The 14896-nt window shown below is 40.4% G+C and overlaps 3 protein-coding genes across 3 annotated transcripts in view; 1 reads left to right on the top strand and 2 right to left on the bottom strand.

Moving 5' to 3' along the window:
• The window catches only part of LOC140923688 (LYR motif-containing protein 2-like), a 246979-nt gene that overhangs the window by 69106 nt on the left and 162977 nt on the right, over positions 1-14896 (bottom strand). The gene's annotated exons all lie outside the window — the stretch shown is intronic.
• On the top strand, positions 9671-12624 carry LOC140933217 (uncharacterized). Its single transcript, XM_073382735.1, has 2 exons — positions 9671-10334; positions 10370-12624. Exons 1-2 carry the CDS (start codon positions 9671-9673, stop codon positions 12622-12624), a joined length of 2919 nt encoding a protein of 972 aa, XP_073238836.1.
• Positions 12477-14715, bottom strand: LOC140940762 (uncharacterized). The gene has a single exon (XM_073389728.1). The coding sequence runs from the start codon at positions 14623-14625 to the stop codon at positions 13609-13611; it is 1017 nt and encodes a 338-aa protein (XP_073245829.1). The 5' UTR covers positions 14626-14715; the 3' UTR covers positions 12477-13608.

Here is a 14896-nt window from a genome sequence, read left to right as displayed (position 1 = left end):
ATGTCTGTTTTTTTAGGCTATGAGCTCATGAAAAATTCAGCCACTGTACAGAGACATTTGTAATCACCCTCCTGGTTTAACCAATTTGCCTTCTTGTGTCATATGCTGTCTTTTTTTAATTAGTGAGCTTTTCCGTTTTTGTTTTGTTCCTGATTCCTTTTTCAGTAGTTCCAGTATACTGAAGCAGCAGCGGTTTAGCTTTGTTTGTCTAAGTTTAAGATAAGTTTTATATTAAATTTAGTGGTCAGGAGCTTCGAGGCTAAGAAAAAAAGTGTACCTGAGAACACTGAAAGTGAAATTTGATTTTTCTGTCTCTTCTTTACATAGTGCTGAAACTTGAAAGACCCCAATCTCTCAAATAAGTAAGTTTTCTGTTCTAGCTGCTGGGTTTTTGCTTTGTGAACTTTGTCATGATTTTCACCGCTTTTTGGCTTTCCAAGAAACTTTGCCAGTAAACTGAGCTACAATAACGCCAGATAATAAAGCTATGTTAACATTACCAGTTGTGGCTTGGAAATTTGCTCGTTGCCTTGTGATCTCCGTGAACTGTTGAAGCAGGAGCCTTGAAAACTGTACGACCTGTGAATCTATGTTGAGCTAATCTTACATGCGTGAACAAAAAATGAAATCTTGTCCGATTGTTATCATTGTGTTTAACTTAGACAGTTAGAGATGTTTAGCATAAGGCGGCTTCGTATGCTAATGTCCACTATCAATGGATAAAGTAGACTGAATAGCCAGGAGACTTGTTGGTTTTCTTTGTTCAAAAGACGTGAACAAATCTTTGTTCTGCAGAATACTAAAATGTCCTTAACCAAAGTATATTAAAGATGTTTGAGTAAAGACAGACGATAATATTGCCAAACTTTAGAAGAAAAATGTTTAGGGACATAATTGTGCATGGTTCGGTAATTTTTGCAATTTATCAGCTCAATTCGTTGCTTAACCCGACGCGTCCCAGACGGTACCACAGTAATCTGGATAATTAAGGGCGTTATTAATTTGTTTTTGTGCTGTTGATTCAGTTGGGCAAAGAGCCGAAGGCCCATCAGAGAACCTGTTGTAGCGGATACCTTTTTACGTGATTCTTCGTTAAGTAGAATATGTAAAAACGTTTGAAATTTCTGGACAAAAACCACGATTCTGGCGAGTTTGAAAAAGTCTGGTAGAAACGCAGCTTCCTTACCGCCAGCGAGCTATTGTTTTAAAGCACATTAACAATGGCTGTCAAAAGTAACAATACACGCTATTGAAAACCATTAACTTATGAAGTTTCACTACCGCAAACGACCTTTGAGTTAATCCAGAAAAGCACCAGGCACCTTGGATACCACACGTACCTTTAAAAGTGTATTTACAAGATAGTGGTGTGCACTCGCGGTGGCAGAAAGCATCAGGAAATTTAAAACGAAAATAGAGAGCACGTATTACCAACGGAAAAAACGGCCTGTAGGAGAATGAGGGCTTTATAAAGGAAGCCATCGGATCGAAAAGCACTAATAGGTTTTGGCTGAAAACTAATCGGCGCCCTTAGTAGTCTGCTACACAGCCGTTTTTAGTGTCGTCAAGGAACGCTCCTCCCCACTAGACGGCCACTAAACGGCTGTGTAGCAGACTACGCCCTTAGTGAATAATACACATTTTCTCCCCCTCGTTCAGAAAAATGGGACGAAATATTGAAAACTTCAAATGGGGTTTAGTTTTTATCGTTTGTCTCACGATTGTCACTTTGATATTGATCGCGACCTTTCGACCGCACTCTGCAGGTCTTCCTCAGGCGATAGAGTCGATTTCATGAGTCTAACTAATTTGTACCACCATTTTCAGCGTTTTCCTCCGGAGGGTTTTCCCTCTGTGACATTGCGTACTCGTGTTTGAAATTAGGCCAATACATAAATTATTTGAACTGGTTTTATGTTCGATTGTTGAATGCAGTGTTCGACTTTCGATTGTTCGATTATGTTCGATTAAGTGTTTGATTGCGCTCGATCACAGGTAGCCCAAGCTCGAAAAATGAGCATCGGCGAACATCGGCATTGTTGCGTAACATTCGAAATACAAGGATTTGTATAGGGAAAAAAGCCTATCGTTTCTGTAACCTACGAAAATGAAAGGATTTCAATAAAAAACAGCTTACCTTACTTAAAATGTGTGTTACGTCTCTCCTGTGTGGTCCACGGGCCGATTTATGGCCGTTTTATGGGTTTTTATTTAAACGGTTTTCTCTCTATATAAAGGTTTACCAAGGTTGGGCACTCCAGCGAAGCGGCTCGATTGATCCACCGAAGGACGTAAAACGTATAACGGCCGTAAAAAAAATTACTCACACTCGGAGTGGGAGACAGTCTCTTGCTCCCGTTGACGTCAACGGGAGCAAGAGACTCTCTCCCACCCCGAGTGTGAGTAATTTGAGTCTCAGGCCATGTCGCTATCTTTCAACGGTAACGAGGAGTTCAAGCCAAGGTTCAGTCGATGGCCTCAGACGGGGAAAGTAGCCTGAGTATCAGGCGTTTCTGGGGAAAAGGGGAAAGATGGAAGCGAAGAAGGGAGAGAGCTTTCTCTTCTCCCCCTCCCCACTCCCCCATCTAAAATCTCCTCTCCCCTAGCCCCTTAGGAAGGCCTGATACTCAGGCTACGGGGAAAGTTGCAGAGATTTGCGACCTTTGATTCGCTCTCGAGGCAAAGGCGTCTTGAAGCAAGATAAAGAATAGAAAAGAGAACTATCGTGTGTTACCTAGGCGGAATTTGGAGGCGATTGGAGTAATTGGAGCGAATTTACGGGCGTTTTCCTTTAAGCAATAGCCAGGTCCTAAATTTCATTAATTTTTTTAAATCATATTATCACGGTCATAACTGTCACTGAAATTGAGTCATCTTCATCGTGATGATAAAGAATGATGGTCATGAAGAATTCTTCTCTAGCCCCAACAGCCGCCGAATCTACATTTATTTCTTTCATCAGTATCATCATGTGTAACCTATTTACTTGCTTTTCGACTATCCTGGAATTGTTCCGAGTTCTTACAAGGTAGTATGTCATCGTTAGTGGTATCATGTAGAATTGTTTCATACTCAGTGAAAATTAGCCTGCGTGTGTCTCTCGCGCGACCCGTTCTTTCTTGCGCCCATTTATACTGTGTTCCAAGCTACGCAGGCTAAGTGAAAATTGGCAAAAAACAGACTCCTGTTAGAAACATGTCGGTCACATGATATGGGATTGTCATGAACAAATGCTGATATCATTTTACTGTAATTGCCTCGTAACTTCTTGAACAGGCTTGTAAAAACACATATCAACAGCGCGGATGTGTTCGCCTGGTATGACATCATTTTTCTCAATATTTTTCACTTGTTAAGTATCAGACCTGTCTAACTCATTATTCCTGTTTTCTTACGTGGTAAGAACGAGGCAATGTCACATTATAATTAAAATTAATAATTAATAATTAAAATCGGGAATAATATCTCTCAAAATTCGAACCCCCGTGGTCCTGGATGGTCCTCTAGAAAAGCGACAGTGCCAGGAGGTTGGCATCACAGCCATGTAACTGTCATGCTCTACCGCGCGTAACCAAGGCCAAATCACTTTGGTCAACTTTCATTTGCATTAGGCGGTCAGTGAAAAGTTTGCTCAGGTAAGACAAGCAAAGTAAACTCGCCTATTTTTTAAACAAAGCTCTGGGGAAGAAAAAAATATGCACTCATTCCAAATGCCTTTTACAGCCATGTAGACACAACTATAATTTGTTTTCTTGACAACTTTTGAATTTAAGAATGGGTACGAAAACGAAATTTAAATTTGAAACGCCTCTCAGTTCATGTGATTTAAATACACGTGGCTTAAATAACAATTATTCTGTTGTTGGTATAAACGAGTCGGTCAAAGTCTTTCGTTGTGTTACCATAAGATTACCATATGATTACGACCAATCTCTTTCTTTTTTCTTAGTACGCGCAGAAAAAGAGAGACTACTCGCCGTCTAACTCACTAGTTGAACATTCTTTCTTGGTGCTTGCTTACAGACCGAGATTTTCTATTAAATTTCGACAACCGTTTTAAATTTATTGATATTATATTTGGCAGCCGTCTGTCACTACGCGCAAGGCGATTGGCTGCGGCATTTTGTCAGAACAATTGGCGTTAATTTCTGGTCATAAAGGCGAGAGAATCCTTTTTTTTCACATTTGCATTTTTTAAAACACTAGACGAATTGATTTCACTGTATTTCCAAACTTTGCCGGCTCTAACTTGGCAAAAGTGTCCCGGAAAAACAACTTTTTAAGAATATACACAAAACCCTGCAGAAAACCAGATAAGCAGAGAAACTAAAAATATAGCGCCTGTTGACAGCCGAGAGACGAAAACGACATATAGTTTGTCCCTGCCTCGTCTAATACGCTCTAAATCACTCTTTCTTGGCGCAATTTAGATCAATGTAAAAGAAAAACAGACAAAATGATAGTAATTGTCAGTAACTACAACGTTATGTACTATCTAGCAATTGACCTGGCACGCTTTGTCCAGCGTTATCGAGTGCACTAGAATATAGACGGGTCAAAAAATATGGTATCCGGTACTCGTCACTACCAGCTGTCACTACTGAAGGGAAAAGTCTCCTTTTCTAGGCTCTTACAACTGGTTGGCAGGACGCACTTCGATTGTACAGCCCAGTTTTCAAACAGCGATTCCCACGACTGACGTCCCTACATACTTAGGAGACCTATGTGTACAGATGACCCTGCGAGCAGAGGTTTCTCTCTCGCATGGCTTTTAGTGTTAACGAAGTCGTACGCGTGGCTTGTATGTCGCGTGGTTGGTTTGTTACCAACTACGCGACAGACTCGCAGGGTATTGTACAGATCAACAACAGGCAACAATGAAAATGACCATGAAAGCAATAAGCCATTTTGAAATTAACTGCACTTCCTTACCTTAACCCCTATAATTAATTTTCCACTCAATGATCCTAGCAGACGAAAACAAACTTAGCTTGGTGCGAGACGGCGATAAAATCCTAATGTTCTGGGCCCCCACCAGTGTACCAGGATTTGACAACGCGCCATGATTGGCCTATTAAAAATTCCATTGTCGATGTGCCAATCAAGATGAAAGGAAATTCGAAACGCTCTTCTTTTAAATCGTTGAGTTCATTGGGGGCCCAGAACATGGATATCGGCTCTTCTTCGCAGACGTTATTCATCAGGCAAGAGACTATAGTTTGAAGCTCCACTGGGTCTGAGCAGAAACTAATAAGGGGTTGAAACGTGTAACTCTCATATGTTTGCTTTGTCCGATGCTCGTGATTATTCATTTTCGAAAGTACCATATTTGGAACGAGAAGAAGAGATAACTGACCAATCAAACTTCGTAAACAACGTGACATAATTTTCCTTCAGGTTCCCGCGCCCGCTTAAAAAAAATGGCCGACAAACGGGGGAAAGCTTTCAAAGCCGAGAAAGCTTTCAAAGGTTGAAACCAGGAATATTACCGAAACACTGAGCAGGATATTATTGCCTTACCACCCGGGCCAAACATTGTGAAACCCATTGACGGCCTCGCAACTTCCTGAAGTTGTCACTTCAAAAAACGATGCCTCGTTGACCCTCTGCACAGTAAACTTATACCGCAAATTTAAACGTCTAGAATAAACGGTGAAAAATATTTTCGAATAAAATTCGTTAGCTGCGTATCGAAAGTGTCCAAAACCTGAACCTGACATCTTCGCAAAACGTGATGCTTGTAATGAATGTGAGAAGCATTTTAAGAGCTAAATTAAACTTAGATGTTGTAGTCACGATCGTGTTTTGAGCTATTTTTATGAATGAACAAACTCAAAACAATAGACAGAGAAGCCGTTTCTTGAAAATTTTTATTCAAAGAACAAAAAGTTAATCCTTTAAAGCAATTCGGAAAACACTATCTGGATCGTGGATCCGTTCACGCAAGTGACATCGGCTAAGCACATGGCAAAATTCAACACAAAATCCATCTCAAATCAGGGCACATTTTGTAATTTTTCTTTAGCGTCGAAGAGAATAATTTATAAAACGTCTATGAAACATTTAAAAATACATAAATTCCCTTTCAAAAACGTAATTGTCTTGGCCATAGAGTGCAAAATGTACCTGAAAATTCAGCAAAAACTTCGCTGAGTTGGTTGCATTTCAAAACAGACCATGGGCTCCGCCGTGAAGAAAACAAGGTTGAATTCCTCGAAGGACGATTTCTTGATGAAAAGCTTCCCTTTCTCCACAAAAAGAAAGCTGAGCATTCTTTTGAACTTTCTCTTTCCATTTTTTGTCTTTTAACGGTGTATTCTTAATCTTGAAATGCAGAACTCTTGTCTTGAAACATCTGCATGGTGATCGCGCAGCAGCCATTTTGTTGAAAATGGATATCCGTCACTAACATTTCCAAATATGGTCAAAACGAATATTCACGAGCATTGAACGCGAGTTACACGTTTCAACCCCTTATGGGTTTCTGGTCTGAGCTGAATGGGAATACATGTAGTTTTAGTGAATATGATACACTAAACTTAATAAATATTTCACTTAAAAGTTCAAAAATAAAGTGAAGTGGTTAAAAATGCAGCTCGAGCCGGCACCGGCCCTACACTAGATATTTCAATGAGACAAAAACCTTATACTATAAACTGTTCTAACGCGAGACAACTAGTTATTGGCTTATCAAGTTGTCGGTCACTAGCTAGAACTAGCGACTATCCCGTTGGCAAAAAGTAAGTGAGTAAGCAATTACCGTTTCAAAACAGCATTTTAAAGGCCCGGTTTAAAGATTTTGATCCCCAATTTTCAAAATAGGTAACAACGATTCCGAACGAGGAAAAAAGCTCTAAAACACCGGTGTATGCACAAAGTGAATGAAACACTTGTTTTTACACTTTTTGACAGCAAGTTGTCAGATATTCAATAGAGGTGCGGAGTCTATTTTTTTGCTGCGAGGGTCGAGGGTCGAGGGTCGAGGGTTTAATGTCGAGGGCGAAGGTTCCAGGTCGAGGATCGAGGTAGCCTGCAAGCAAGCGTTTCCGTGCGGTTTCGGGGCAAAGAATCAACTGAAGAATAAGGAACGAGAGTCAGAGACCGCGCGTAAAATGGAACAGTATCGCCTGAAACTGTTTTAATCTCTTACGCACAAGGACGTTATCGCATCGTAAGACCTTTGAATATGGTCAGGAAACAGAGCAGCTTATTTTCAAGTTTGAAACAACCTTAGTGAGCTTACTAGAAATAAATAACATTGTGCCATAGCCTGCGTAGCAAGCGTCGAGAGGGGATAGGGAGGAAGGCAGAAAGGGAGAGGGATTGAGGGATTGGGGAGAGAGGGTAAGGGACGCCTGCTATAAGAACCCTTTTTGTTCATTTCTGCGGACGCTGGCGTCCCACAAATTTCTGATTGGCTGAGCCGTAATGAGTAACACAAACATGATGCAAGCATCAAGCAAATGTGTTTTTCTGGCATACGCTTTGGAAGATCAAAATTACTCCAATCTTGTAGCAACTGCACGTTAAACCCGAACTAGAGCCAACTGTAATAGCTTGTTTAGCAGGCTGAGATAGTCAGGAGATTTTGTATACTGGATTTGTCCAAACACCGAGCGGCGATTCAAGGCGATTACGATTCTCGCCAGACATCTGCAATGCCGACATTCACAAGACCGCCTTTTCCGCAAAAACATATACAATCGTGAATGAACTTGTTCTAAATGATTTATAAAGAGAGAGCTGAAGATTTGGTAAAAACTATTCGTTGAGCTTTTTGACAATTGTTTCTCCTTTCATTATTCGGTTCTCAGGCTGGCGACTGGTCTGTTCCCTTGTAACCATTGCGTTTGATAAGGTATGAACAAAGATTTTGTGTATTCACATGAAACTGATCATTGTTTTCATTGTAGTCTATGTTTGTCGTGTTTGTTGCGGGAGAAAGAACAGTAAAGATGTTTTATGTCGCTCGATTATGATATCATTTGAAAAAAGCGTCTCGACTTGACAATTTCCGGTATTAAAGCAAAGTAATTAAGTTCGGACCATGCTGAGATGCCACCTACTTGTTATTGGTCATGTATTGACAGCTGACATTATCGGATAAGTTGAGAAAATGGTGGGCTAGCCTGCGTAGCAAGCGTTTCCTCGCGAGGTTCGTCTAGAAAGCTGGGACAACAGCAAAAAAAAAAATGAATGACGGGGGAGGGGGAGGGGAACGAAGGAACCGCTTGCCCGCAAACCCCACGATTTTGAAAAACTGCGTTCGCCCACGAACGCAGCTTCTGATTGGCGCGGTGCGGGTAGTGTTGATTACTTAGCATTCGAAACATCAATCAAACCAGGTATGCTTTGTTTTCGTGCGTCACAGATCTTAGACTACGAGTAGTCCCCCATTTTTCCTCAGGGATAGTAGAGCGAACGAAACGCGAGCACGCGTGAAAATCACCCCACGCAAGAAAAGGCGACACGCGGCGGGGAGAGAGAAAAATTTTTCTCTCTTCCCGCCGCGTGTCGCCTTTTCTCGCGTGGGGGTGATTTTCACGCGCGCTCGCCTTTCGCTCGCTCTACTATCCCTGAGGAAAAATGGGGGACTACTCGTAGTCTACACAGATCTGGTCTCATCCGATTTGTGTTCGCAGATTACAAATGCTTTGGACTGATATTTATTGGAATCGTGTTTGTGCAAAGGTTTATGAGATCAGAGTCTTCAAAGTATAATTGGAGATCGAGCAGTGGAGACTAGGGAAGGCCAATTTCTTGAGAATGACGGCGTGCGGATCTGACTGGAAAAAATGGACTGTTTGTTGGAGATAACATCAACATAAAACAGAACATCGGTACTCGACACTAGCTAAAGCCGCCATGGACAAGCGATTTGTCAGCTTTTTGAAATGAAACGATTCTTTTTGTTTATTGGAAATTTAGCGGCATCTATTGTAGAGAACGTTTCGACACAGGCTGAAGAGCAGCCGCTCTGCAAAACTTATACCCGGCGGAGTGAATTGTTCCGGACAAATCATTTTTGATGTGTCGACAAGATTTCAGACGAGATAAAGCCACACAATAAAAAAAACAAGAAATTCCGCAGCAATCGCACATAGTTTTAACTTTCTTTTATTGTTAATCTTTTTTATTACAGTTCTTGCAATCGCCTGCAACGTGTTCTATTAGAGAACAAAGTAATTTTACAAATCTGGTAATCCAGGGGTAATCTGTTCGTTATGCTTCTATTTTGACGAGCTGTCAATTTACAAATGAACCGAACCGTGAAATATCAAGGAACGTTTTCCAGAATCGTGGGGTTTGCGGGCAAGCGTTTCCTCTTCTCCCCTCCCCCTCCCCCTTCAACGTTTTTTTTTTGCTTCCGCTCTAACTTTCGCGCAATTCTCGGTTTTCAACGTACGTCACAAGCATATCATATTTACTTGGCGGCCATATTGGTGTACAGCTTGCTCATTAGCATATGTCAAAAGACAAAGCGATGTAGGGTTTTTTAACACGTGTCAAAGAAAAATCAACGAATTTGATAGATCTGTTGGAGAAAATCAAGTGAAACTTACGGAGGTGATTGCTATGTCATTCCTCTATTGTTAGAGTAGTTGAGAAATGTTGAATGTTTTGAAAATCTACGTTAAATTGAGAAAGTTTCAGCTCATACCGGAACCACATGCATTGCGGGGTGAAGGATTACAACAGCATGTCTGAAGATAATGCCGGCGAATCTAAAACAGAAAACTTTGAAAAAAAAGACGAGGAAGATTCCACACTTGTTCCTCTTTTATCAGAGTACTCGAAAAAGCTAGAGAGTCGGGTAAAACGTCGCTACATTGAGAAAATATCAGTGATTGGTATTGACCCGGCTACGTTGTGGCACGCGAAGCTCGATCCAGAATGTTTACCACCCATCGAAGCCACAGATCTACTGTCGTATTTGGTTTTAGATACGAGTTATTATACTGCACAACAATTCAAAGCCTTCAAAAGTTTAGAGGCGTATAACCAGATGGTTTCTGGTTTTATTACCAGTGTACAGGGGAAAGTTATCGCCGGAAAGTACGTGGTTCTTGCAAAAGTGCGACATTCGCAGCGCATGAATGACCCGCCGATCCCCGTTTGGGTGATTTCGAGCCAGGAAGGAACAATAATTTCGGCCCATTGCATGGGTTGTAAGGCTGGCTTAGCAGAAACGTGTTCCCACGTTGCAAGCGTTCTATTTTACATCGAAGCATGGACACGGATCAATGGAAAATTGGCCTGCACGCAAGTCAAATGCACGTGGCTTTTACCTTCGTACGTGAACGAAGTTACTTACGCCAGAGCTCGAGACATCAATCTCTTCTTTTAATTTTTTCGATGATTTAAAATTATTTTAAATCATCGAAAAAATTAAAAGAAGAGATGGACCTCAAAATAGATGCTTGTGAGGGTGAGAATCAGTCCCAACCACCAGCTCCAGCAAGAATTATTAGAAAATCAAACATGTCAGTAAGACCACTTGATGAGGATGAAATGAATGCTCAACTAAAGAAGTTAAATGAATTGAATGTAAAACCAGTCATTCTGAGTCTTTTTAAACCTTATTCTGAAAGCTTTATGTCAAGAAGCCAACATGTACTTACAATGCCAGATTTGTATGACCCTAGTCATCTGAAACTCAGCTATCCAGATCTTCTGAAGCAATGTTTTGAGGTCAGCTTAGACCTTAATGATAATGAACTGGATGCCATTGAAGAAGACACAAGGAAGCAATCCAAGGGGAATTTTTTCTATAGACACAGAGCAGGCCGCATTGGGGCCTCAGTCAGTTGGACTGTGGCACACAGTAATCCAATGCAGCCATCACAATCTTTGATCAAGTCTCTCTGCTACCCTCACCTGTTCAAAGTTACCTCTAAAGCTATCTCACATGGCAAGAAATATGAGAAAACTGCTGTTGAGACATATGTTTCCCTTATGAGTCAGACCCATAAAGACTTTCAAGTAAAGTATTGTGGAATGATAGTAGATAAAGAACATCCCTGGTTGCATGCTACTCCTGACTTTATGGCCTCTTGTTCCTGTTGTGGTGATGGTTGCGGGGAGGTCAAATGTCCTTATAGTATTAAGAATGGGGATTTTCAGACCTACATCTCAAAGAAGACCTCCTGTCTTGAAATGGTGGAGGGTAAATTGAGGTTGAAGAGAAATCATCAGTACTATTATCAGACCCAACAGCACCTCCACATAACTAAGCTGATGTACTGTGACTTTGTAGTGTTTGCCTTCAATGTAAACAATCAACCTGTGATTTTTTACGAAAGAATATTTCCTGATTACACCCTGTGGGAATCACTACAACCAAAATTGACCACGTTTTGGAGAATTTGCATCCTACCAGAAATTTTAGGTAGGTGGTATACAAGAAAATGCCACATGCCAAGTCTGGTGCAGGTTCCAGTATCATGCAATGATAATGCCATTTGTTATTGCAGAAAAGTTACTGAAGAAGAAACCATCACTTGCTCTAATGCCAAGTGTCCCTATATGAAGTTTCACCCTTCATGTCTGCGATCAAGTGATCATGTTCCAAAGATATGGTATTGTCCTACCTGTCGTCTATTACCAGAATTCAAGAGAAATGCCAAAACCAGAAATGCAGTACAGCAGGATGTATGTAGCAAAGCTCTCAGCCTAAATAGCATCTGTATTTGCAATTCAAAGCCAAGACCAGGTGATAGACTTCTTGAATGTCACAGTGAAGACTGTTTAAATGGAACATTTTTTCATTTAGACTGCCTGAAATACAAAAGGATGCCAAATAACAGCAAGACTACATGGGTTTGTAACAGCTGCAAGGGAAAGCCCCATAAAGCAAATGATGTGAACATTGCCACAGTTCAGTCAGGTGAAAACCACAGTTCTAGTTTAACTTCTTCAATTCAATCTACCACTTGTACCTCTTCAATTCCACAAGATCTTTGTGGTGATACTGATAGTACTGTTGATGTTGATCTATCTAACAGAGATAGTGATGATGACCATTCTGTTGATCAATGTGACAGTGATGATGATATACAAATAACTAAAGTTAGTCATGGAAACATTGATAAGACAGCCTCTCTAGGGAATTTAACTCAGGCTGAATATGATATCATTGAATCTCCAACTGGATGGTTGGACTGCAGTGTCATACAAGAAGCTCACATTTTACTGAAACAAGTAAATCCCCTGATCAAGGGATTTCAAAGGACTACCCTGGGACCAGTAAGAAACTTTGATGTAGTAACAAGTGAATTTGTGCAAATTCTGCACACAGGTAACCAACATTGGGTCTGCACTAGCTCTGTTGGTTGTTTACCGGGCAGAGTAAACTTGTATGACAGCTTATTCCATGACATCATTGCTAGTGAAGTGCAAGAACAACTGAAAGATCTCATGGCAAACAATTTTACGGGAATGAACATTGTACCTGTCCAGCAACAAGGAAATGGCAGTGATTGTGGTGTGTTCTCTATTGCATTTGCAACCTGTATAGTGTATGGCAGAGACCCGAGTATTGTCACATTTGATGTACCACAGATGCGACCTCATTTGTCTACATGCCTTAAAAGTGGAGTGCTCAGCCCATTTCCCCAGATTTAAAGTAATTATAAACTGTTACTGACACTCGAATTAGCCATGCATTTTACTGTATATACAAGTGTATGATAATCAAAATGTACAAGAGATACATATAATATTGATATGTATGCTTCATATAAGCTGTTCTAGTTGTAGTCAAAACAAAAGACTATTAATGCGAAGATAAACCTGTTATTAAGGCGAAGTCAGTGATCAAGTCATCACTTTAGATTTATGCATAAACTGTTTTGTTAAGTCAAGTTATCCAAAACAGGTGTAAACAAGACAGACATGGTTTGAATAACCTTTTTACAATTTCTTTTAATCAAAACAAAGTACTATTTTATTTTATCTAATCAAACAAACAATGGTAGAAATTTTGTAGTGGAACTATTTTTGATATTTCTAAAGTGAAACTAATTTATGGCATTGAACTAAAAAAGCAGACAACAACTAGCAAGATAGTAGGTAAGGACGACAATGATAAAAGGACATAAGTAACCAATATATATGTCTACTGAAATATTATATGGTCAACCCACAAAAATTATTCCATTAAATAAAACTTGGTTCTACAAAATGAGAAGGAGCTTGTGATGTGGTCATTGACGCACCTTTTTAATTACCTTCTCTTAAACAAAGCTAGCACTTATTCAAAGTTTCAGTCATTAAAATGAGGTCTACAAGTAACTAGTGGTCAACTAGATTCTCATGGGTTAACTATACTCACTCTAAAAACCGGTACAGAGTGAACCCATACTTGCTATCTTGAATTTTGATTTATAAAACTAGTGGTCCCTCTAAAGTCCACTCCTTATTTACAGTGTGGCCCTCTGTGTACAGCTACCAAAACTCATGGTCCACCTCAAACTGTAGAATGGGAACAATGCATCCCAGTTTTGAAAACTTTTTTCCCCTTCTGAGCATTTATTAACAAACCCCAAAATGGAATGCATTTCTAGAGTTTCACTGGTTGTCTATCTATGAATAATAAATTGTAACAGCCTAGTCAAATGGTATTATTGGGGGACATAAATTAACAAGAGCAGAACAAACCTTAATTACTCGATCAATTACAGGGATTCCTTCTTCAAAAGATCCATGAGGATTGCTCATGAGAAAATCAGTAGGAAGTGTCCCCTGCAGTATTGTGTATTTGCTACGTAAAAGACCTATGACTCTTTCCACATGGATGCGGACACTAGCAATACCCCTTGTTGTTTCAACGTCAACTGGGTCAAGTTGATCCTTGCCTTTCGTAAAAGCTGGAATTACTAGCTTAGCTCCCTTGAAGGCAACACTTTCATGAATAGTGAAGCCACGATCGGCCATCACCATGTCCCCGGGAACCAACTTACTCAATATCCCACAGTTCTCAGTCAAAAACTTGTCTGAAGTTCGACCACCCCATGCCTCAGAAACATAGGAAATGGTACCTTGTGGGGTGATACCAATTAGCACCTTGACAGTGTTGTGGTGCTTGTAGGAACTGAATGTTTGTGCTCTAGCAAGTAAATTAGTGGGTTTTTCAATGAAAATTTCGAAGCAGTCAATTATTACAGTTGTTTTTGTTCCAAAGCTGAACTTGAAGCATTGTGGCATTGTTCTTATAAGACTTTCACGATCAGGCCAGTGGACAAATGGCGATAACCTTATGTCCATAGTCATCAACCAAGAATGAAATGTCCTGGATACTGTAGGAACTGAGATGTTGAAGCGATAAGCTAGGTCTTGAAGAGGTACATCTAATCTCAACTTAACCAGGACCATAACAAATTCTTGAAAAGGACTCAGTGATTGAGAGCGACGAGAAACAGACGGTGACACGAGTTCAAACACAAAGTTCAGAATTTCATATGATGGAAGACCAGTGTAAAACAGCACTTTATCGTCGCTATTCCTGAAATACTCTTCGTCAAATTCGATGACTTTTTTATTTGACGCAAATAAATAATCAAAGTCCTCTGTCTGTGAGGTTGCATCATAAAATTTACGGCGTAAAACGTCAGTCTGAGTACACATCTCGCCAAAGCTTTTGACCTCGGTCTGACAACTTTTCTCATTTTCAGCAATGTCTTGATCGGCGAAGGAAACATCAATTTCCTCTGTTTCTTCAGTTTCTTCTGTTAATAAACCCAGATCACCGCTTAAAGGCGTAAAGGATATATTGGATGCTTGAGTTCCTTCATCATTCAAACGAAGTTTCTTCTCCTCGATCTCTACTTTTGTTTCGTTCAACTTCTTCTTCCGTCTAGCTTTAGCTCGCTCCGCCCGATCCTGATCTGCTGTACTG

Source organism: Porites lutea, chromosome 1, assembly GCF_958299795.1.
Source record: "Porites lutea chromosome 1, jaPorLute2.1, whole genome shotgun sequence".
Taxonomy (NCBI): Eukaryota; Metazoa; Cnidaria; class Anthozoa; order Scleractinia; family Poritidae; genus Porites; species Porites lutea.
Note: the sequence above shows the minus strand (reverse complement) of the source record. Positions and strands in the feature narration are given on the sequence as shown.

Excerpts from the sequence above, each read along its gene's own strand:
- LOC140933217 (XM_073382735.1), top strand. The coding sequence starts at position 9,671 with ATGCATTGCGGGGTGAAGGATTACAACAGCATGTCTGAAGATAATGCC. Across the intron at positions 10,335-10,369 it reads CGCCAGAGCTCGAGACATCA|ATTTTAAATCATCGAAAAAA; the intron begins ATCTCTTCTTTT and ends TGATTTAAAATT.
- LOC140940762 (XM_073389728.1), bottom strand. The coding sequence starts at position 14,625 with ATGTGTACTCAGACTGACGTTTTACGCCGTAAATTTTATGATGCAACC.